At 38.0% G+C, this 18,434-nt stretch overlaps 1 protein-coding gene across 6 annotated transcripts in view; it reads left to right on the forward strand.

Moving 5' to 3' along the window:
* The first annotated feature begins 510 nt into the window (after window positions 1–510).
* The window catches only part of prpf40a (PRP40 pre-mRNA processing factor 40 homolog A), a 49,219-nt gene continuing 31,295 nt past the window's right edge, over window positions 511–18,434 (forward strand). For 4 of the 6 annotated variants that reach the window (XM_062069994.1, XM_062069992.1, XM_062069993.1 and 1 more), the window contains exons 1-3: window positions 5,536–5,616; window positions 11,131–11,274; window positions 18,042–18,125. In XM_062069994.1, the coding sequence (XP_061925978.1) occupies window positions 5,602–5,616; window positions 11,131–11,274; window positions 18,042–18,125 (243 nt within the window). In that variant the 5' untranslated portion in view covers window positions 5,536–5,601. Of the gene's footprint in view, window positions 599–5,535; window positions 5,617–11,130; window positions 11,275–18,041; window positions 18,126–18,434 lie in introns of those variants that run through there. The other 2 variants (XM_062069996.1, XM_062069997.1) reach the window with 2 other exon arrangements.

The following is an 18,434-nucleotide window of genomic DNA, read 5'->3' on the forward strand; positions in this document are numbered from 1 at the left end:
GTGTGATGTATCATGTTGTATGCATGCATGTGTGATGTATCATGTTGTATGCATGCATGTGTGATGTATCATGTTGTATGCATTCATGTGTGACGTATCATGTTGTACGCATGCATGTGTGACGTATCATGTTGTACGCATGCATGTGTGTTGTACCATGTTGTATGCATGCATGTGTGACGTATCATGTTGTATGCATGCATGTGTGATGTATCATGTTGTATACATGCATGTGTGATGTATCATGTATGCATGCATTTGTGATGTATCATGTTCTATGCATGCATGTGTGATGTATCATATTGTATGTAAGCATGTGTGATGTATCATATTGTATGCAAGCATGTTCGAAATATACTCAAACTCAACTCAACCCATTATCAGAACTAGAAAACCAAAATATATCAGAAGTGAATTAATAAATAGCATGTAATTCACGACGGTGACTCAACATTTGAATGCGCATACTTGCACATTATTGACGCAGTATGACGCTACAAAAGGTTTAACGTTTTGAACGCGAGGGTATTTCAGCCAATCACGTCGCTCGTTGCTGCGATGTGCTCTGGCGTCTCGGAGCTCCCCTCTGATCATCATGGTGAGTGACTTACTGCCATTCAAAAGAACTTGGTTCTTACCGCGTATTAACGACAAAATATGGTCGAGTGTTCATTCGACGGTTTTTATTCTACGCCTAGGTGTTATATATGTGTCGTTCGTATGTCCAAGTTCATGTTTGGCGTCCCGTAAAGTGCCGGTTAGCATCTCGTATTAGCATCATGCTAACGATGCAGCACACACTTCGCCGAAAGGCTCGGCTATATCCTGGAGAGTTCAACACAGTTGTATCTCATTCTGTCTTTAAGTATACCGCGCTGGCACGAAGTGTGAATTACAACTTTAGGGTATGCGATATACATTTCAGTCCAGCACTAAAAGTCTAGCGAACGTGCTTTTGGAAACGACTGTTTTAATGTTTTAGCGCACAGCGTTGCCAAAGTTTAGACAGGCCGGTCTGAATCGATCGTCGCCTGCAGTTACAAAGCACGATATTTACTGATCAAGTTATAATTACCGATATTTACTGATCAGGTTATAATGAATGTTTCCCCACATGTGCTCCGATGTAGGGCTGGACGATTATGGCAAAAAATAATAATCACGATTATTTTTTATTTATATTGTAATCACGGTTAATTACACGATTATTCATTCATTTGAAAACAAGAGTATTTATTCCGCCACCAAAACTCAACGTTAAATACACAAAGCAAACTACAATGCGCTACCCAAGAATGTACAACAATTCTTCTCAACAAAAGAGGAGGAATATAATCTTACAGAAAAATGTAATTAAAAACATATGTGTGCACATACAACACTTTAGACCTTCAGTATATATACATTCACTGTACAAACATACATACTGTATACACATACTGTACATATACATTCACTGTACAAACATACATATACACATACTGTACATATACATTCACTGTACAAACATACATACTGTATACACATTCTGTACATATACATTCACTGTACAAACATACATATACACATACTGTACATATACATTCACTGTACAAACATACATATACACATACTGTACAAATATACATATACACATACTCTACATATACATTCACTGTACAAACACACATATACACATACTGTACATATGCATACATACACTCATGCATATAATCAAGTTTCATCAAACATATATTAACATTGTTGCCCTAGGGGAAACTGGGTAACACATGGCACACTGACAAAGCTTAACCTATTGTTACTATAACAATCTACAACGTTAATATAGTCTGCTTCTCTTTCTTCCCCTCCATTTATCTGCTTTTTTTTTGTATTTCAAGTTATCATTACATATATGTATTGTTGCATTTGAACAATTGTATTGTTGATAATAGTGGTAATTATTTTAGTTATTCATTATCAATAGTGCTATTTATATTGGTATTTGTATTGCTCCATTTGTAGTGTAATAATGCTCATTGTCATTTCTGTATTTATTTATTTCACTAACTGCTCTATTGCTATCACTTTTTCCATCGTATTTGTACATATCCTATGTGTTGATGTTGTTCTATTGTTGTTGTTATTGTTGTTGTGTTTGCTGCTGTTGTTGTCGTCTCTCTGTCTTATCCCCCTATTGTCCCCACAATTTCTCCCTCAGTCTTCCTTTTTTTCTCTTTCCATCCCCTCCTGCTCCGGCCCAGCTGCACCAAATAATAATATACATCCATTTAATAAAATAGAATACAAATAAGGCAACAAGAGAAGTATCCCACACTTCTCTTTTGTAAAGTACATTTGTACAGTCGATATGGGCATCTACATCAACAATATGATTTGCCTGAGTAGCTGGATAGGACAAAAAAAAAGACCTTCAGTATATCAGTATGTGGAATTAAATTATGGAATGGATTAAGCAAATAAATAAAACAAATAAAGGTATGTGTTGCTGAGCCCGACCTGGACATAATCTGGACTGTACATAAATGTTTATTTTGAAAAAGTAATTTTGTTTATAGATTATATGCAATCTGTTGTTGTGTTCCCTAATTTGAGTGTACATAAATGAAGGTGTGTGTTGCTGAGCCCGACCTGGACATAATCTGGACTGTACCTGGTTTTAAGAACCCTTTAAACAATCTAATTTTATTGACAACCTGGTCTGGTGAAGATAGTGTCCTTTATTTTAAAAAATTCTTGAACAAAAAATAAAATAAAAACAGTTACATAGAAATGTGTAATGAATGAAACAAAGTAAAATGAACTGTTAAATGTTAGTACTATTAGTGGACCAGCAGCACACACAATCCTATGTGCTTCACAGACTGTATCCCTTGCAGACTGTATTGATGTATGTTGTAGGAACCAGAATATTAATAACAGAATGAAACCACCCTTTTGTGTGAATAATGAGTGAAAATGAGTGTAAATGGGGATGGAGGGACTGAGGGTTTTTGGGTTGGTGCACAAACTGTAAGTGTATCTTGTGTTTTTTATGTTGACGTAATAATAAAACGTTTAAAAAAAGAAAGAAATCAAACAATGTACTAATATGATCCACTTCAAGAAACTCTTCAAACTTAAGGTGTTTACAAAGTACAAAGAAGAAGAACCATGATAAACATTCTGAATTTATTTCATCCATCCATTCATTTTCAAGATAATCTTACTCATAATCATCCGTCAGTCTACCCCAGGGCAGCTGTGGCTACGAAAGTAGCTCACCACCACCAGGTGTGAATGAATGATGGGTTTTTAACATGTAAAGCGACTTTGGGTACTTAGAAAAACACTATATAAATCCCAGGTATTATTATCTCACCATATGAAAAATAACTTACTTCAGCAATTATTATTTATTTATTTATTTATTTTTATTGTTATTACTTGTGGAGTATATTGTGAATAAATTGACAACAGGAAGTGAACAAAAGTTTTAGCAACTGCTATGTAAAGGAAAAGGGGTAGGATTAAATAAGCTCTGCTTCTTCTTACCCCTTTTCGAACATGTTGAATGGACAAACTGGAAATTGTGTTGTATCATGTTGTATGCATGCATGTTCGAGATAAACTCTAACTCAAGCTCAAATATGGTTTACTAAAAAGGAAATTAGTAACGAATAAACCACAGGTAAAATAAAAATAATAACAATCAATTTAGATAATCAGAATAGTTTTATTGCCATTGTTTGACAACGGGTTCACAAACTAGGAATTTTTCTTGGTGCAACATAAAACACATATAACACATGTTTGGTAATAAAATGAGCTGTAACTGAGCTATCAGATAGACTTAGAAGGAATTCAAGGAGCTGCTGTTAGGAGTTATTGTTCATTTGCCTGATGGCCGAGGGGAAAAAACTGTTCAGGTGGCGGGAGGTGTGGGTCTGGACGGAGCGTAGTCTCCTGCCTGACGGGAGAGGGGAGAATAGTTTGTGTCCAGGGTGAGAAGAGTCAGCTGTGATCCGACCCACACGCCTCCTGGTCCTGGAGGAAAACAAGACCTGATGCGTTTTCATTGTTTTTAGTTAAAACATTTTACCTTTTACACATATTTTACCACCATAGATTGTGTGCTTTTTGTGTCAAATAAAATTTTATAAAATGTTTAATTAAATGCAAAATGTCTCACATTTATTGGTGCAATACATCTTTGGACAATTTTGACCAGTATTTTAGGTCAAAGCATAATAATTCTGTAAATGTATCAATAAGTGCTTTAAGGTCATTATGCTAATGTAAGGTACTATTTTGAAACCTTTAATTTGTTAGCGCAGTCAGACTGGTTGTGGCGCAACACGCTATTGTTGTGAAGAGGGGAAGTTTTCTGTTGTTAAAGTTAAGTTAAAGTACCAATGATTGTCACACACACACTAGGTGTGGTGAAATTAACCTCTGCTTTTGACCCATCCCCTTGATCACCTCCTGGGAGGTGAGGGGAGCAATGGGCAGCAGCGGTGCAGCGCCCGGGAATCATTTTTGGTGATTTAACCCCCAATTCCAACCCTTGATGCTGAGTGCCAAGCAGGGAGGTAATGAGTCCCATTTTTAATAGTCTTCGGGGTTTGAACTCACAACCTACCGATCTCAGGGCGGACACTCTAACCACTAGGCCACTGAGTAGTAGTAGGTCTGACGTGTGGGGGCGACTTGAGGCTGTTTAAAAAGAAAAATGAGAAAGCGCCTCCCAAATTGCGACTGCTGCCGTGTTTGTAGGTTGATCTTACTTCGATGATGTCGTTCACAACAACACAAGCAGATTAGATGCGTTGTAGGTGGTATGTTTTGTTCTTGCTAGCTTTAGCTTTGCAGTTTGGTTGCAGTTTCAAGTGACCGCCTCAACATTGTTAAGGACAGGGCGGTTACGTGTTAAGGGAATGAATGAGTGGTCACCAACTCTTTATTTTCGCAAACAAATGTTCCTTCTCCTCACAATGACAGCATTTCACTTACATTTATGTCAATTTCCATGATATTCTGCGGTTAACAGCGAATTTCGTCACATTGGCCAATTCTGTTACGTCAATGCGGAAATCATATGCATAATTTTTTTGTTGAGTTTAGTGATTATTGATTAGGCGTACTAGCGATGTGTCAAACAATACGTACAAACCATGGTAAGGTCTCAAACTTCCACTAGATGGAATTTGCATGTACATTGCGCATCATATTAATCGTTTTTTTATTATTATTATAGTTTCATGATCGTTAGAAGTCGATTATTTGTCCAGTCCTAATAGCAGCATATATTAACTATTCACTGAAATGTCTCAGGTTGTCTAAACACAAATGAGTACCAAGACAAATGCCATAAGGAGCACAAAAACACTTCAGAGATTAGTGCTTTTTGGTGATGTTGTGCCTTGAGAAGATATTTTGAGATAGTTATATTGTAATAATCTCACACTTTAGTGGGATACTGTGAAGGAACTATAACATTTACCACCGTTGACTCTAATGAGTTCACTAATGTGTGGCGTTTCCCATCCATGGGAGTCTTCATCGGAGGCAAATAATGTCTCGAGCCAGGCTGCCCCTTATCCAGGTGTACCACCCTCAGGGATGCCTCCCCCCTTTGTAAGTGCATGACCGTAATGCCAAAACTGTAGCTTTTTGTTTAATTGATTGCTAGTAAGAGCTAGGGTTGTCACGATACCAGAATTTTAGTCGTCGATACCAGTGAAAATCACAGATTTTTGATACTTATAACAATACTACGATAGAAATGCCAAAAAAAAAAATACAGAACCTTGTTACTTTTAAATTAATTACTACACTATTGAAAACCGTTTCAAAGTGTCACATATTTAAGATCACTGTGCTTCAACATCTTTTTGCACAGAATATAAATTGTAATATTAGCTGCCGATAGACAATTATACATTCGTAAAAGAACAGCAGTTGCCTGTAGCCTCCCAGTATATTAAAACAATACTGTAGTTGTAATAACAATAGTCAACTATATTTCATTCTAAAAAGAACAGCAGTGGCGGGGAACTTTCAAGTGTATAAAACAAACAATATTGTTATTAATATTCTTTCAATATGATGGTAGAATGACGGCATTATGTAATTTTGTAATGAAATAGGCAAAAAAATGGCTAAAACATGAATTTAAAGACAAATATTTGTTTATTCATTATTAGTATAAACTTTTGAGCATTTTCTCATTATGTTACACCTTTTTGTTTTCAACACCACATGTGAAGCCAAAGGGTTGCCGAAACAACAAGAGTGTCTCCAAGCTGCATCTTCTTAGCACAGTGGTTCTTAACCTTGTTGGAGGTACCGAACCCCACCAGTTTCATATGCGCATTTACCGAACCCTTTAGTGAAAAATATATATATATATATTTTTTTTTAAATTCAAGACAGTTATGTTTTTGGTAACACTTTAGTATTGGGAACATACTCTAAATAACAAAGACTTAATTTAGAGTTATTTGGTTAGGGTTCTGGTCAGGGTTAGAGGGTTAGGGTTATAATAAGGCCATGCCGAATAAAGCACTAATAAGTACTTAATAATGAGGCGTTAAGAGCCAATATGTTACTAATTTGCATGTTAATAAGCAACTAATTAATGGTGAACATGTTCCCCATACTAAAGTGTTACCATGTTTTTTTTACTGGTGCACAAAATGAACCGTGCATGAACATATCCTTGTTCAAACAACAAAACCAACACAGTGCATAAACTCACAACAAATGACACACCTGCAAATCAGTCAAATGTTGCCGTATCCGTAATACGCGGATAGGGAGAAGTTTGTATTCACACGATGAGTCGGGTGTGTTTTGACCTCTGCCGAACCCCTGAGGCCGACTTACCGAACCCCTGGGGTTCGATCGAACCCAGGTTAAGAACCACTGTCTTAGCAGTTATAGAAGTGATAAAAGTTTGGTAGCAACTTTGTGGAGGATTTTGCACATGGAAAGCACATTCCCTGCCTGGCTTATGGTGGTGAATCAATAAAACTCTGCAAATGTTCTTGAGTGGCCCAGCCAAACCCCAAAATTCAATCTGATTGAAAATCTATCCATCCATTTTCTACCGCTTGTCACTTTCGGGGTCGCGGTGGGCCTTGGAGCCTATCCCAGCTGCATTCGGACATGTTTTTAATTTTTAATAAATTTGCATTGGCGTTATGGGGTATTATGTGTAGAGTTTTGAGGAAAAAATGAATGTATTCCATTTTGGAATAAGGCTGTAAAAGAACATATGAAGTGCTGTAAAAAGTTTCCCCATGCACTGTATGTGTAAACAGTGGGTACGGAAAGTATTTAGACACCTTTTTAAAATTTTCACTCTTAGTATTATTGCATCCATTTGTTAAACTCAAAAACATTTGTATTATTTCTCATTAATGTACACTCATCACCCCATCTTGACCAAAAAAACAGAAATGCTAATTTTTGTAAATGTATTAAAATAAAATAAAAATGTACATAAGTATTCAGACATTTGCTCAATACTTTGTTGATGCACCTTTGACAGCAATTACAGCCTCAAGTCTTTTTGAATAAGATGCCACAAGATTGGGACAGTTTTGCCCATTCCTCTTTGCAGCACCTCTCAAGCATCAGGGAGATGACTAAGAACCCAATGGTCTCTCTGTCAGAGCTACAGCATTCCTCTGTGGAGAGAGGAGAACCTTCTAGAAAGTCAACCAGCTCTACAGCAAACCACTAATGAGGTTTGTGTGCAAGAGTGGCCAGACGCAAGCCATTTCTTAGTAAAAAGTTTGTCAAAATGCACCTGAAAGACTTTCAGACTATGAAAAACGAAATGATCTGGTCTGATGATACAAAAGTTAAACTCTTTGGCGTGAATGCCATGTGTCATGTTTGGTGGAAACCAGGCACTGCTCATCACCAGACCAATACCATCATTACAGTGAAGCATGGTGGTGGCAGCATCATGCTGTGGGGATGTTTTTCAGAGACAGGAACTATGAGACCAGTCAGGATAGAGGGAAAGATGAATGCAGCAAAATCCAGCGAGATCCTGGATGAAAACACAACGCTTCCCATCCAATCTGATGGCAATTGAGAAGTGCTACAAAGAGGAATGGGCAAAATTGCCCAAAGATAGGAGTACCAAGCTTGTGCCATCTTATTAAAAAATACTTGAGGCTGTAATTGCTGTCAATGGTGCATCAACAAAGTATTGAACAAAGGATCTGAATACTCATGTACATGTGATTTATTTTTTTTATTTTGAATACATTTGCAAAAATGTCTACATTTCTGTCAAGATGGGGTGCTGAGTGTACATTAATGAGAAATAAAATATTTATTTATTTATTTTAGCAAATGGGTGCAATGAAACTGAGTGAAAAAATTAAATGGGTCTGAATCGTTTCTGTACCCACTGTATATTGTATCTGCTGATGTAGTTTTGTTGTAGTTGTAAAAATAAGAAGACCGATACATATGTCAAAATGCCAAATAGGCGCCGATAATCGGTAGATCTCTAGTTGACACTGCTCATTAACTGGAGAAGCAAGCAGGCTAGCTAGCTTAAATGCTAACATGAATAAGGGAGACATTAACGTAATTTCTCTATTAAGAAACAACATGCCCAAATCTAAACTTATATATAAACACATTACTGTCTGAGCAAGTAGGATTGAATTTTGCACATTAAGAGCAACAACGATTTGAATAATGAATGATAACACAAATATCTGTCTAGTAAAAATGAATGTATTGTTTCTTTAGCCTTTTTATTCATTAGAAATAACACGATGTCATCAGCAATCCCCACCCCTCTTTTGTATTTTTTTTACCCAAACAATCGTAATCGGAAATTGTGTTTTTAGAAGAAAAATAAATCGCCATTTTATTTTTGGCTAAAATCATGCAGCCCTACTTCGAGGACCTAACAAAATGTCCATCCTTAAGACGATAGATCACATCCATTTGCAGAACGTTCCAAAAGATAGTATGTACTAAAGGGTCTTATACATCCAATATGGTGCAGCATTTGCGGAAACACTACCCAGCTTTACATGCCAAGGGAAAGGTAAGACAGTAATCGAGTTAAATTATGTTAGTTGCAAGTTACTTCATTAAGAATTGAGTTCGTAGTGACTTCAATATAAATGTGTCACTTATAATCGGTAGGTTAGCGTCAGTTCAGTGTACTCAAACAGCAACAGGTACTCCTGTCACGGGCTTCATTCAGTGACCGTTTAACATTAGAGATTTATTTTTCCTGTCTGTCGAACAAACTATAGGGATTATTAGTTAATATAGCAAGTGATAAATGATAAAGTGTAAAATACTAACATAATATCAGGAGCTTGTAGAATAACCACACTGTTCCATGGGATCCAATATGTGCTTTCCAGTTAACAGAGCATAAAGTAGATGATTAAAAATTAATATATAAGCATTGATCACAGTTGATGATAACACCTGAGTTCATACCTACTACATGAATAACATGTTCCCCTGATTGATCATTCAAGTTAATATTATCATTACTTAATTAATGTTAATTCCAAATTCCAACAATAATAACTAACATATCTAAAGCTATTAGAAATATGTGATGTTATAATTTTTTTGGATGAAATTAATCAATACATAATAATCGTGAAACCGTGATTATTACTCAGACTGTAATTAGAGATGTCCGATAATATCGGGCTGCCGATATTATCGGCCGATAAATGCTTTAAAATGGAATATCGGGAATTATCGGTATCGGTTTCAAAAAGTAAAATGTATTACTTTTTAAAACGCCGCTGTACGGAGTGGTACACGGACGTAGGGAGAATTACGGAGCGCCAATAAACCTTAAAGGCACTGCCTTTGCGTGCCGGTCCTGTCACATAATACCTACAGCTTTTCACACACACAAGTGAATGCATGCATACTTGGTCAACAGACATACAGGTCACACTGAGGGTAGCCGTATAAACAACTTTAACACCGTTACAAATATGCGCCACACTGTGAACCCACACCAAACAAGAATGAGAAACACATTTCGGGAGAACATCCGCACCGTAACATAACATAGTAGGGCTGTGAATCTTTGGGTGTCCCACGGTTCGATTCAATATCGATTCTTAGGGTCACGATTCGATTCAAAATCGATATTTTTTTTTTTCAATTCAACACGATTCTCGATTAAAAAAGATTTTTTCCCGATTCAAAACGATTCTCTATTCATTCAATACATAGGATTTCAGCAGGATCTACCCCAGTCTGCTGACATGCAAGCAGAGTAGTAGATTTTTGTAAAAAGCTTTTATAATTGTAAAGGACAATGTTTTATCAACTGATTGCAATAATGTAAATTTGTTTTAACTATTAAATGAACCAAAAATATGACTTCTTTTATCTTTGTGAAAATATTGGACACAGTGTGTTGTCAAGCTTATGAGATGCGATGCAAGTGTAAGCCATTGTGACACTATTGTTCATTTGTTTTATTTTTTATAAATGTCTAATGATAATGTCAATGAGGGAATTATAATCACTGCTATGTTGAAATTTTAACTAATATTGATACTGTTGTTGATGATATTCATTTTTGTTTCACTACTTTTGGTTTGTTCTGTGTCGTGTTTGTGTCTCCTCAATTGCTCTGTTTATTGCAGTTCTGAGTGTTGCTGGGTCGGGTTTGGTTTTGGAATTGGATTGCATTGTTATGGTATTGCTGTGTATTGTTTTGTTGGATTGATTAATTAAATAAAAATAGATTTTTTTTAAATGAGAATCGATTCTGAATCGCACAACGTGAGAATCGCGATTTGAATTCAATTGATTTTTTTCCACACTCCTAATCCTTAGCTACGAATAAGTAAATACACAAAAAACACAGGCTAATTATTTTAAAGAAAGCAGGTGTTCTTCTATGGTGCCGATTTAGTGTTTAAGCGCTGAGTATTAACGTGGCAAGCTTAGGAAAAGTGCTGTACACTATTTGATACTCATGAAACTGAAAGATGTAATTTTTGCTTGTTGGTATCGATACGTTTGACAACCCTAGTAAGATCACAGGGCGAGAATGAAAGTGGTTAATACAAGGCTTTCGGTATTGCGCCACATATTCATTCTTTTATGTATCTTATTTAGATGGGACCACCAGGAATACCACCTCATTTCCCTCCCATGGGAATGCCTCCCATTGGTCAAAGAGCTACCAGTATGACCCCAATGCCACCTGGAATATTGCCCCCTGGAATCATGCCACCAATGGCTGCAGCACCTCTGGGACAGGTGAGTTTTCATTTGTATTTGACGGTTCACTTCCAATTTGTTCCACTTTTAAACCCTTTTACATAAAGATACACAACAGATTATTTTAATTATTCAGAAATGTAAGTGTAAAAAATAAAATAATAAATAACTAGCAGATGCCAGCTAGTGTGGCGGTGCGTTCTGTAACATAGTGGGTTTGTTCAACTGCAGCCGAACTTGACAGAATTGGATAAATGCTCAACTTTCACCTGTTGACTTTTCAAGTCCTTTTTAGTGAGTTCTTCCTATGTTAAAAACCACTCTCGACAGATCTGCCATGTTTTTCTGGTGTTATTGTTACTGTACTCGTGTTTTGGAGACTCCTGACTTCTGGCGCTTTGCAATGTCTGCGGCGAACAGCGGGTGCTGCTGGGAGCAAGCAAACCACTCACAGGCGGTCACTAGCGTTACGCTGCAGCTCCAGCTGCGCTTCCCCTCCTTGAAAGAGCGGCAGCTGCCAATGCCATTTTACTATTAATATTAACACTGTTATTATTTCCGCTGTCTTTCTCTGATATATTGAACTAAGTACGTCCCAATCACAAGACATGTCGCTTCCACTCCAGAAAGTCGCAAGAGTCTTACTTACGTCCCCACAACATTCTATTTCGGCAGTGCTGTTCTCCCCCTCAGTTTAGACGGCCGACCAGCTCTAGGAAAAGTCCTGGTAGTTCCAAGCTTCTTCATTTATGGATGATGGAGGCCACTGTGCTCATTGGGACCTTCAAGGCAGCAGATATTTTTTTCTGTACCCTTCACCAGATTTGTGCCTTGAGACAATCTTGTCTCAGAGGTCTACAGACAATTCCTTCACCTTCATTCTTGGTTTGTGCTCTGCCATGCACAGTCAAGTGTGGGACCTTATATTTAGACAGGTGTTTGCCTTTTCAAATCATATCCAATAAACTGAATTTATTACGGGTGGACTCCAATTTAGCTTTAGTAACATTTCAAGGGTGATCAGTTGAAACATAATTTCCCCTTTGAGCTTCATGGCTAAGGCTGTGAATACTTCTATACATGTGATTTCTTATTTTTTTTATTTTTTAATGAATTTGCGAAAAATAAAACCTTTTTTTTATATTGTCATAACGAGGTTTGTGTGTAGAATTTTGAGGACAAAAGTGAATTTATTCAATTCTGGAAAAAGGCTTTTACATAACAAAATGTGCAAAAAATGAAGCGCTGTGAATACTTTCCAGATGCACTGTATGTGCAACCGTGTGTGTTGACTTTGTGTTGGTTGTAATTTTTTTGCATCATGAGTGGGAAAGGCTGTTTGAATTGGGACATATGAATTGATGCAGTGCGCATAACACTAATATAAAACTCATGGTCATTGACTTACATTACTAACGTTGTCCACAAGTTGGTGGAATCTATGCAGCGATCAAACTAATGTTATTCAAATTAAACTTGAGGCATACCATGGGCCAGACATCCTTTTTTTAACGGGACATATCATGGGCCAAACTAAAGATGCTGGCGGGCAGCACTTGGTCTGCGCGCCGTAGTTTGGACACCCCTGGTTTAACCTAGTTTCGCAAAAAATTGCGTTGGGGCTAGGGCGGGGCGATATGGCCTTTTTTAAATATCTCAATATTTTTAGGCCATGTCATGATACACGATGTATATCTCGATATTTTGCCTTAGCCTTGAATGAACACTTGATGATTATAATCACACTAGTATGATGATTCTATGTGTCTACATTAAAACATTCTTGTTCATACTGCATTAATATATGCTCATTCTAAACTTTCATGCAGAGAGGGAAATCTTACAACTAAGTCAATTGACCAAAACTGTATTTGTCACAGTTATTAAGCAGTGGCACAAACATTCATGTCATTTCCAAAACAGAAAGTGCAAGATTGTCAGAGACATTTTAAAACAAGCTATGAGTACACTTTTGTGCATGATGTCACTAAGATGACATATCAAAACAACACAAAATTAAAGTGCACTTTTTGTACAGAACACCACTACAATAGTTTAAAACAAATAAAGTGCACTTTTGTGCATGATGTCACACAAGACATTTCAATAACTGTCAAATAAAAATGAGCTGCATTATAGAAAATCAAATAGTGTATGTCCTTCGCTATGTGGTAGGTTCCTGCGGACGTTATCTCCTTCTGTTGACTATTTTTTTCATACGGTGTTGATGTGGAAATGGTTGCCTCGGCATTTTGCGGGTGCGGCACCAAACAGATGTTGACATGCAGAGTTTCAAGCACTCTTCATTCTCTAGCGGGTGACTTTTCAAATGATGCTACATATTTGCAGTAATGCTACTTTTTGTAGCAACGCTTTTGCGCCACACTTGACAAATTACGGTTGTCTGTTCGACATATTCCCGCTTGAAGCCAAACCACCACCAGACGATGGCCCCCGTGCTGTTTTTCTTGGGAATTAATTCTTCCTTCATTTGTTACCAGATTTGCACCTTTTTCTCTCGTATTACCACTCGCACCACAGCTAACGTTACCCATGCCGCTACCTCTCTGCTCCGTGAGGGCGTATACAGTATGTATGTAAGAAGGTGCACTTGTTTTATGTCTCTGTGAGAAGGAGAGACAACAAAGAGTGAGAAACGCCTGTAGTGTAATGCCCGCAGCTAAAAGCAACTGCGTCAGAACATATACTCGAATATCATGATAGTCATTTTCTATATCGCACAGAGACAAACCCGCGATATATCGAGTATATCGATATATCGCTCAGCCCTAGTTGGGGCCAAAAGTGTTTTATCTGATTACTCTAACAAAATAATCGATTACTAAAATAATCAATAGCTACAGCTTAGGATGTAACGATGTAAACAGCGGTAAAATTCCATACAGTTAGTAATACCGTTTAAATTCTTAGTTACAGAAAAAGCGTCATTTATTAAGCATTTTAGGCAACACCGCTTACTTCCTGGAAACAGAGTTGCAGCAGTTTGGCTTTATAAAACATGGCAGCAACTACACGACCTCGCTCCGCAGACTTTTCCTCCGAGTAAACGGAGCCGATTGCTTCGTTTTACATCATTTCACTCGCTTCCACTTCCGTGGAGTTTTGACATGCGCTTAAGAGTGCTCTGCTATTATTAGATGGCTACATGTGTGGACAATATTGGAGATAGACGAATTTGTCCCACTAAAAAAAGTATACAGCCGAGGGAGAAAAATATTGATGTTGCAGTTTCATTTTGAAAGGGCAACACAACGTCCTTCACTCACCTGCTGTGACTGAGAGTTACCATGCAGCCGGCAATCTGGAGGGAATGTTGCCACAACTTGTTTATAAAAGTCTTGCAATTTGTTTACTGGGATAGTCGCTTGTTCTTTAACTGGTTACTTTTGTCAGTTTTCCAATAACATCAATACTAGCTAAATTGTCTCATCATCTCATCGAATTGAACACAGGCTGTGAAGTGTCAACAGGCTGAGTTGTCAGTGAGGCACAACGATTGTGTATTAGCTGTGAGGGGTTTATTTTTGCTGCGCTGATGGTGGTTGGTGTTGAAGAACAAAGCTTGTTTATTTCACTTTACCTTCATTAGCCAACCTGCTTTGTGTTTTATATTGATATCAAAAAGTAAACACCATGTCCTTTTTTTTACATTACGTGTTTTTTTATTTTTTATTTTTCCACAAAGTTGCTACTTTAAAACCATTCATATGACATAAAACATTTTTGTTTTCATCTTTTATGGTATGTAGCAAGGTTCGCCAACCCGTCGATCTTTGTAACCCTGTCGATAGTGAAAATATTAGAAAAAAAAGTAAGAATATGATATTAGTGACACCCCCACTTGGAGAATGACCAACTCTCCCGCAAACAGGCATGCATTTTAACTTCTGAGCACGCCCGCATGCCTCTGCCTCTACCTCTCTTCAGCCTCACATCCAGCCACTCTCGACACCGTGGCCAAACACCCCCAAGCGCGGCTGCGCGCTACATCCGCTTGTCTTGCAAACGCGCATTGCATGGCGTGCTCATGAATCATCGCGCTGCAACAATGACTGAATTCAACAAATCGGACATTTTCAAGCATCCAACGTCAAACAAGTCTTCCTTCAACCATGAATCCATGACCATCATCGCTCACCTGCTACAGGAAGCATACAGGACTTTGTGAACATTGCGCCCAAGTACGGATTTTGTGTTGATTTATTGTGAATACAAAACTAGACATTGACATGCGCAAAGGCAGTAATATATGATAAAACAAGCCGGCAGCTAAAGGATTTCCCCATTCATCTCCTCTTTTATCACACATGAAAAACCCGCCAGGTGAACAGTTGATTTAACTAATTCAGGTTCTGACGTAAAAACCATGTGACTCGCGTCTCATATGTGCCCAGAACAAATATACTATGGTACTAAGACTATCGTGGCCATAAACAGTCTACAGCAGGGGTACCCAAAATGGGGCACAAGGGCCATCTGTGGCCCATGACTTGATTGTCATTGGCCCTAGGCACATTACAAAAAACAACAACAACAAAAGAAACACCAAAATAATTGGGGAAGCGCCAAGAAGCACAATGTAAAAAGGCTCAAATGTTAACATCAACCAAAAACGACACAAAGCTTTGTTTCAAAACAAAAGTGTGTGTGTGTGTGGGGGGGGGGGGGGGGGGGGTAGGCTTGTGACGCGCGAATAAACAAACAAACAAACAAACCGTTGACGCAGGGGTAGATCTTGCTTTGGTTTTTGGCTGAGACCAGGGATATTAGTGGGGGGGGGAAATAGATTATAGTGAAAGGGGTTTTATCTTCTGTGAATACATGTATATACCTGTTATATAAACTAAAATGTCTTTGACATGTTCCTATATTTGTTTATTTTTTTATTTTTAATGCAGCGTAGCAAATGTTTTGGAGCTAAAAATAAACAGAAGTCCCAGGTCTGTGCTTGTATACAGCAAGTCCTTTTAACACTTCCATGTCTTTTTTGTTGTGTTTGTAAAGGTGTGACATTTTAAGAAGAGACAAGTCTGGACTATAAGTACCGGTAGTCCAGGCTTCAGATTGTGGGTGATGTTGTTGGGGATGTATAGATTTTTAATTTGCAGGAGATAGTCTTGCATGAATAGCAGGGAGCTGTGTATCAGTGTATTCCACAGCCCAAGAAACTATGCAATGTCTATTTTTAATACTATGCTTTGCCCCTTGAATGTTGAGGTGTGACTCTGTCATGTGTTCAGTCATGTTTTTGTTTTTAGGTTTACAGTGAAAGACAGCCTGTACTTTAAACTATTTTACCATTGAAATTAGTAGAAACAGAAATAGCCTCGGTCAAGCTGTCACCATCAAACCTTTATTTACTGTACAGGCTATTTTAAGTAACATGCTTACCTGTTATAAGCAATGATGTTGATAGGTTTCCAATGTAGTGAAAGCCCAGTACTCATAGGTGGTGATTTGACCCAGTCCCTGTAAAATTCAGTGGGTCCCCATTTAAAAAATATAATGGATGTATATTTTTTTCTTTCTTGTATTCTTATGTTTCTTAAATTGTAGTGTTAAACTACTTTTTGATGGTTGTATGATATATGATTTAAAAACAGAATGTATTCATTTATGTTCAAAATGCCTAACATTAAACAAAACTCAAAATCTAAAAAAGTTTATTGCAAAACTACCATGAAATACAAAATTCAAATAAAATCGCATTTTTGAAGCAACATAAATGGTGTCTAACACTGTGATGCTACCACTATGAATGAGAAGAAAGTCGTGCCATCTGTCGCGTAAGTAGCTGATTCTGAACAAAAGTTTAATTCTAGCCCATTCATTTACTCAATGAAATAAACGAAAACCAGTTCTTTCTTTTATATTTTAGGGTAAGCTGAGCTTTCCTTGTCGTCTTAGAGGAATCGCCACTGTCCTTAGCAGGTTTCCGAGGTGAACAGCCTCTGTCTTGTTTGAACAAGACAGGGAAGGGAAGTCGGCAAGTCAGATTCGTAACTTCGTGGCAAAGATTGACTAAGGGTTGGGTCGATCGGGTTTTGGTGCAAAGCAGGGCTGGGTGAGTGCTGCGGCGCCAGCCATCAGAGCCGAGGTGCGGGCGACATGGCCGCGTGGGCACCGCCGTCGCTGACCTCCCGCACAATTTCTCACCTTCACTGTCCTCTTAATATTTGCACATTGCACATTTTCTAGATCGCTGTCTGCATAACTGTGTGAAAGTTCCAAACAGCCCCTTTAATTCTTTAGTTCTTGCCCAACTGAATTCTTGAGAGGTCTATTGGCATAATATGTTACAGTAGTTCCAATTGCTATGGTTTTTTGCCACATTAGGAGACATCTTTAATCAGAAGACTTTGGTCCAATTGTAATTGTCTGACCTCAGAGGCTTTTGACTACAGAAGTTTTGTTGGATAGTTTTTTCCCAGCACTTCCACTTTCTTTGGGGTAGAGACTTGTGATTTCTTTGGTCTTGTGTTCGTCACGTTTTGCAAGCATATGTGAAATGTGGTCATGTGTGATCTAGACGTCATCTGCACACGTTTGAAAAAGAAGCGACAAATACATAATTGACAGTGTGTGGTTACTGTTTCACAGATTGCAGCCTGTCATCACACCATTAAATAAGCACCGCTTACTCACTCCCAGTCTCACCTTCTACCCTTCAGTAGTTGCAAAGTGCTTTCAGGCAATGGATGCCAGCAACCCTGTCTCAAGACTTGTACTCGTGCTGAGCGTTATGGAAATGCCACCTGAATATTTCATGATGCTTCTTTTATTAGGTGCCAGGTATGCTGCCACCCATGATGGGGGGGATGATGCTGCCTCCTCGCCTGCCAGCTACGACTATGCAACCAACAGGGCCGGTAACTGTTCCTCTGCCTCATCAGCATGTCGGCTTACACTCTATTTTTAAACATACACCACAAACTGTGAAACCCTGAATGAAAAATTTGGCACATCCAAGTAACACTTCTGTTGGGCACAAGTTGCTCCTGTAGACAACTTTTGACTGGAATGACAATGAACACCTGTTATTTACCACATCCTGTATTGTCATATCAGTTTTGTTCAGGTCTGAATCACCCTTAATTTAATGAGTACCGGCAGTTATTTGTTTATATTCTTAGTTTTAAATCGTAGAATAATGCAGCTGAGGAGTCCATCATTAGTTG

The sequence above is a fragment of the Entelurus aequoreus genome, linkage group LG14 (genome assembly GCF_033978785.1).
Source record: "Entelurus aequoreus isolate RoL-2023_Sb linkage group LG14, RoL_Eaeq_v1.1, whole genome shotgun sequence".
NCBI lineage: Eukaryota > Metazoa > Chordata > Actinopteri > Syngnathiformes > Syngnathidae > Entelurus > Entelurus aequoreus.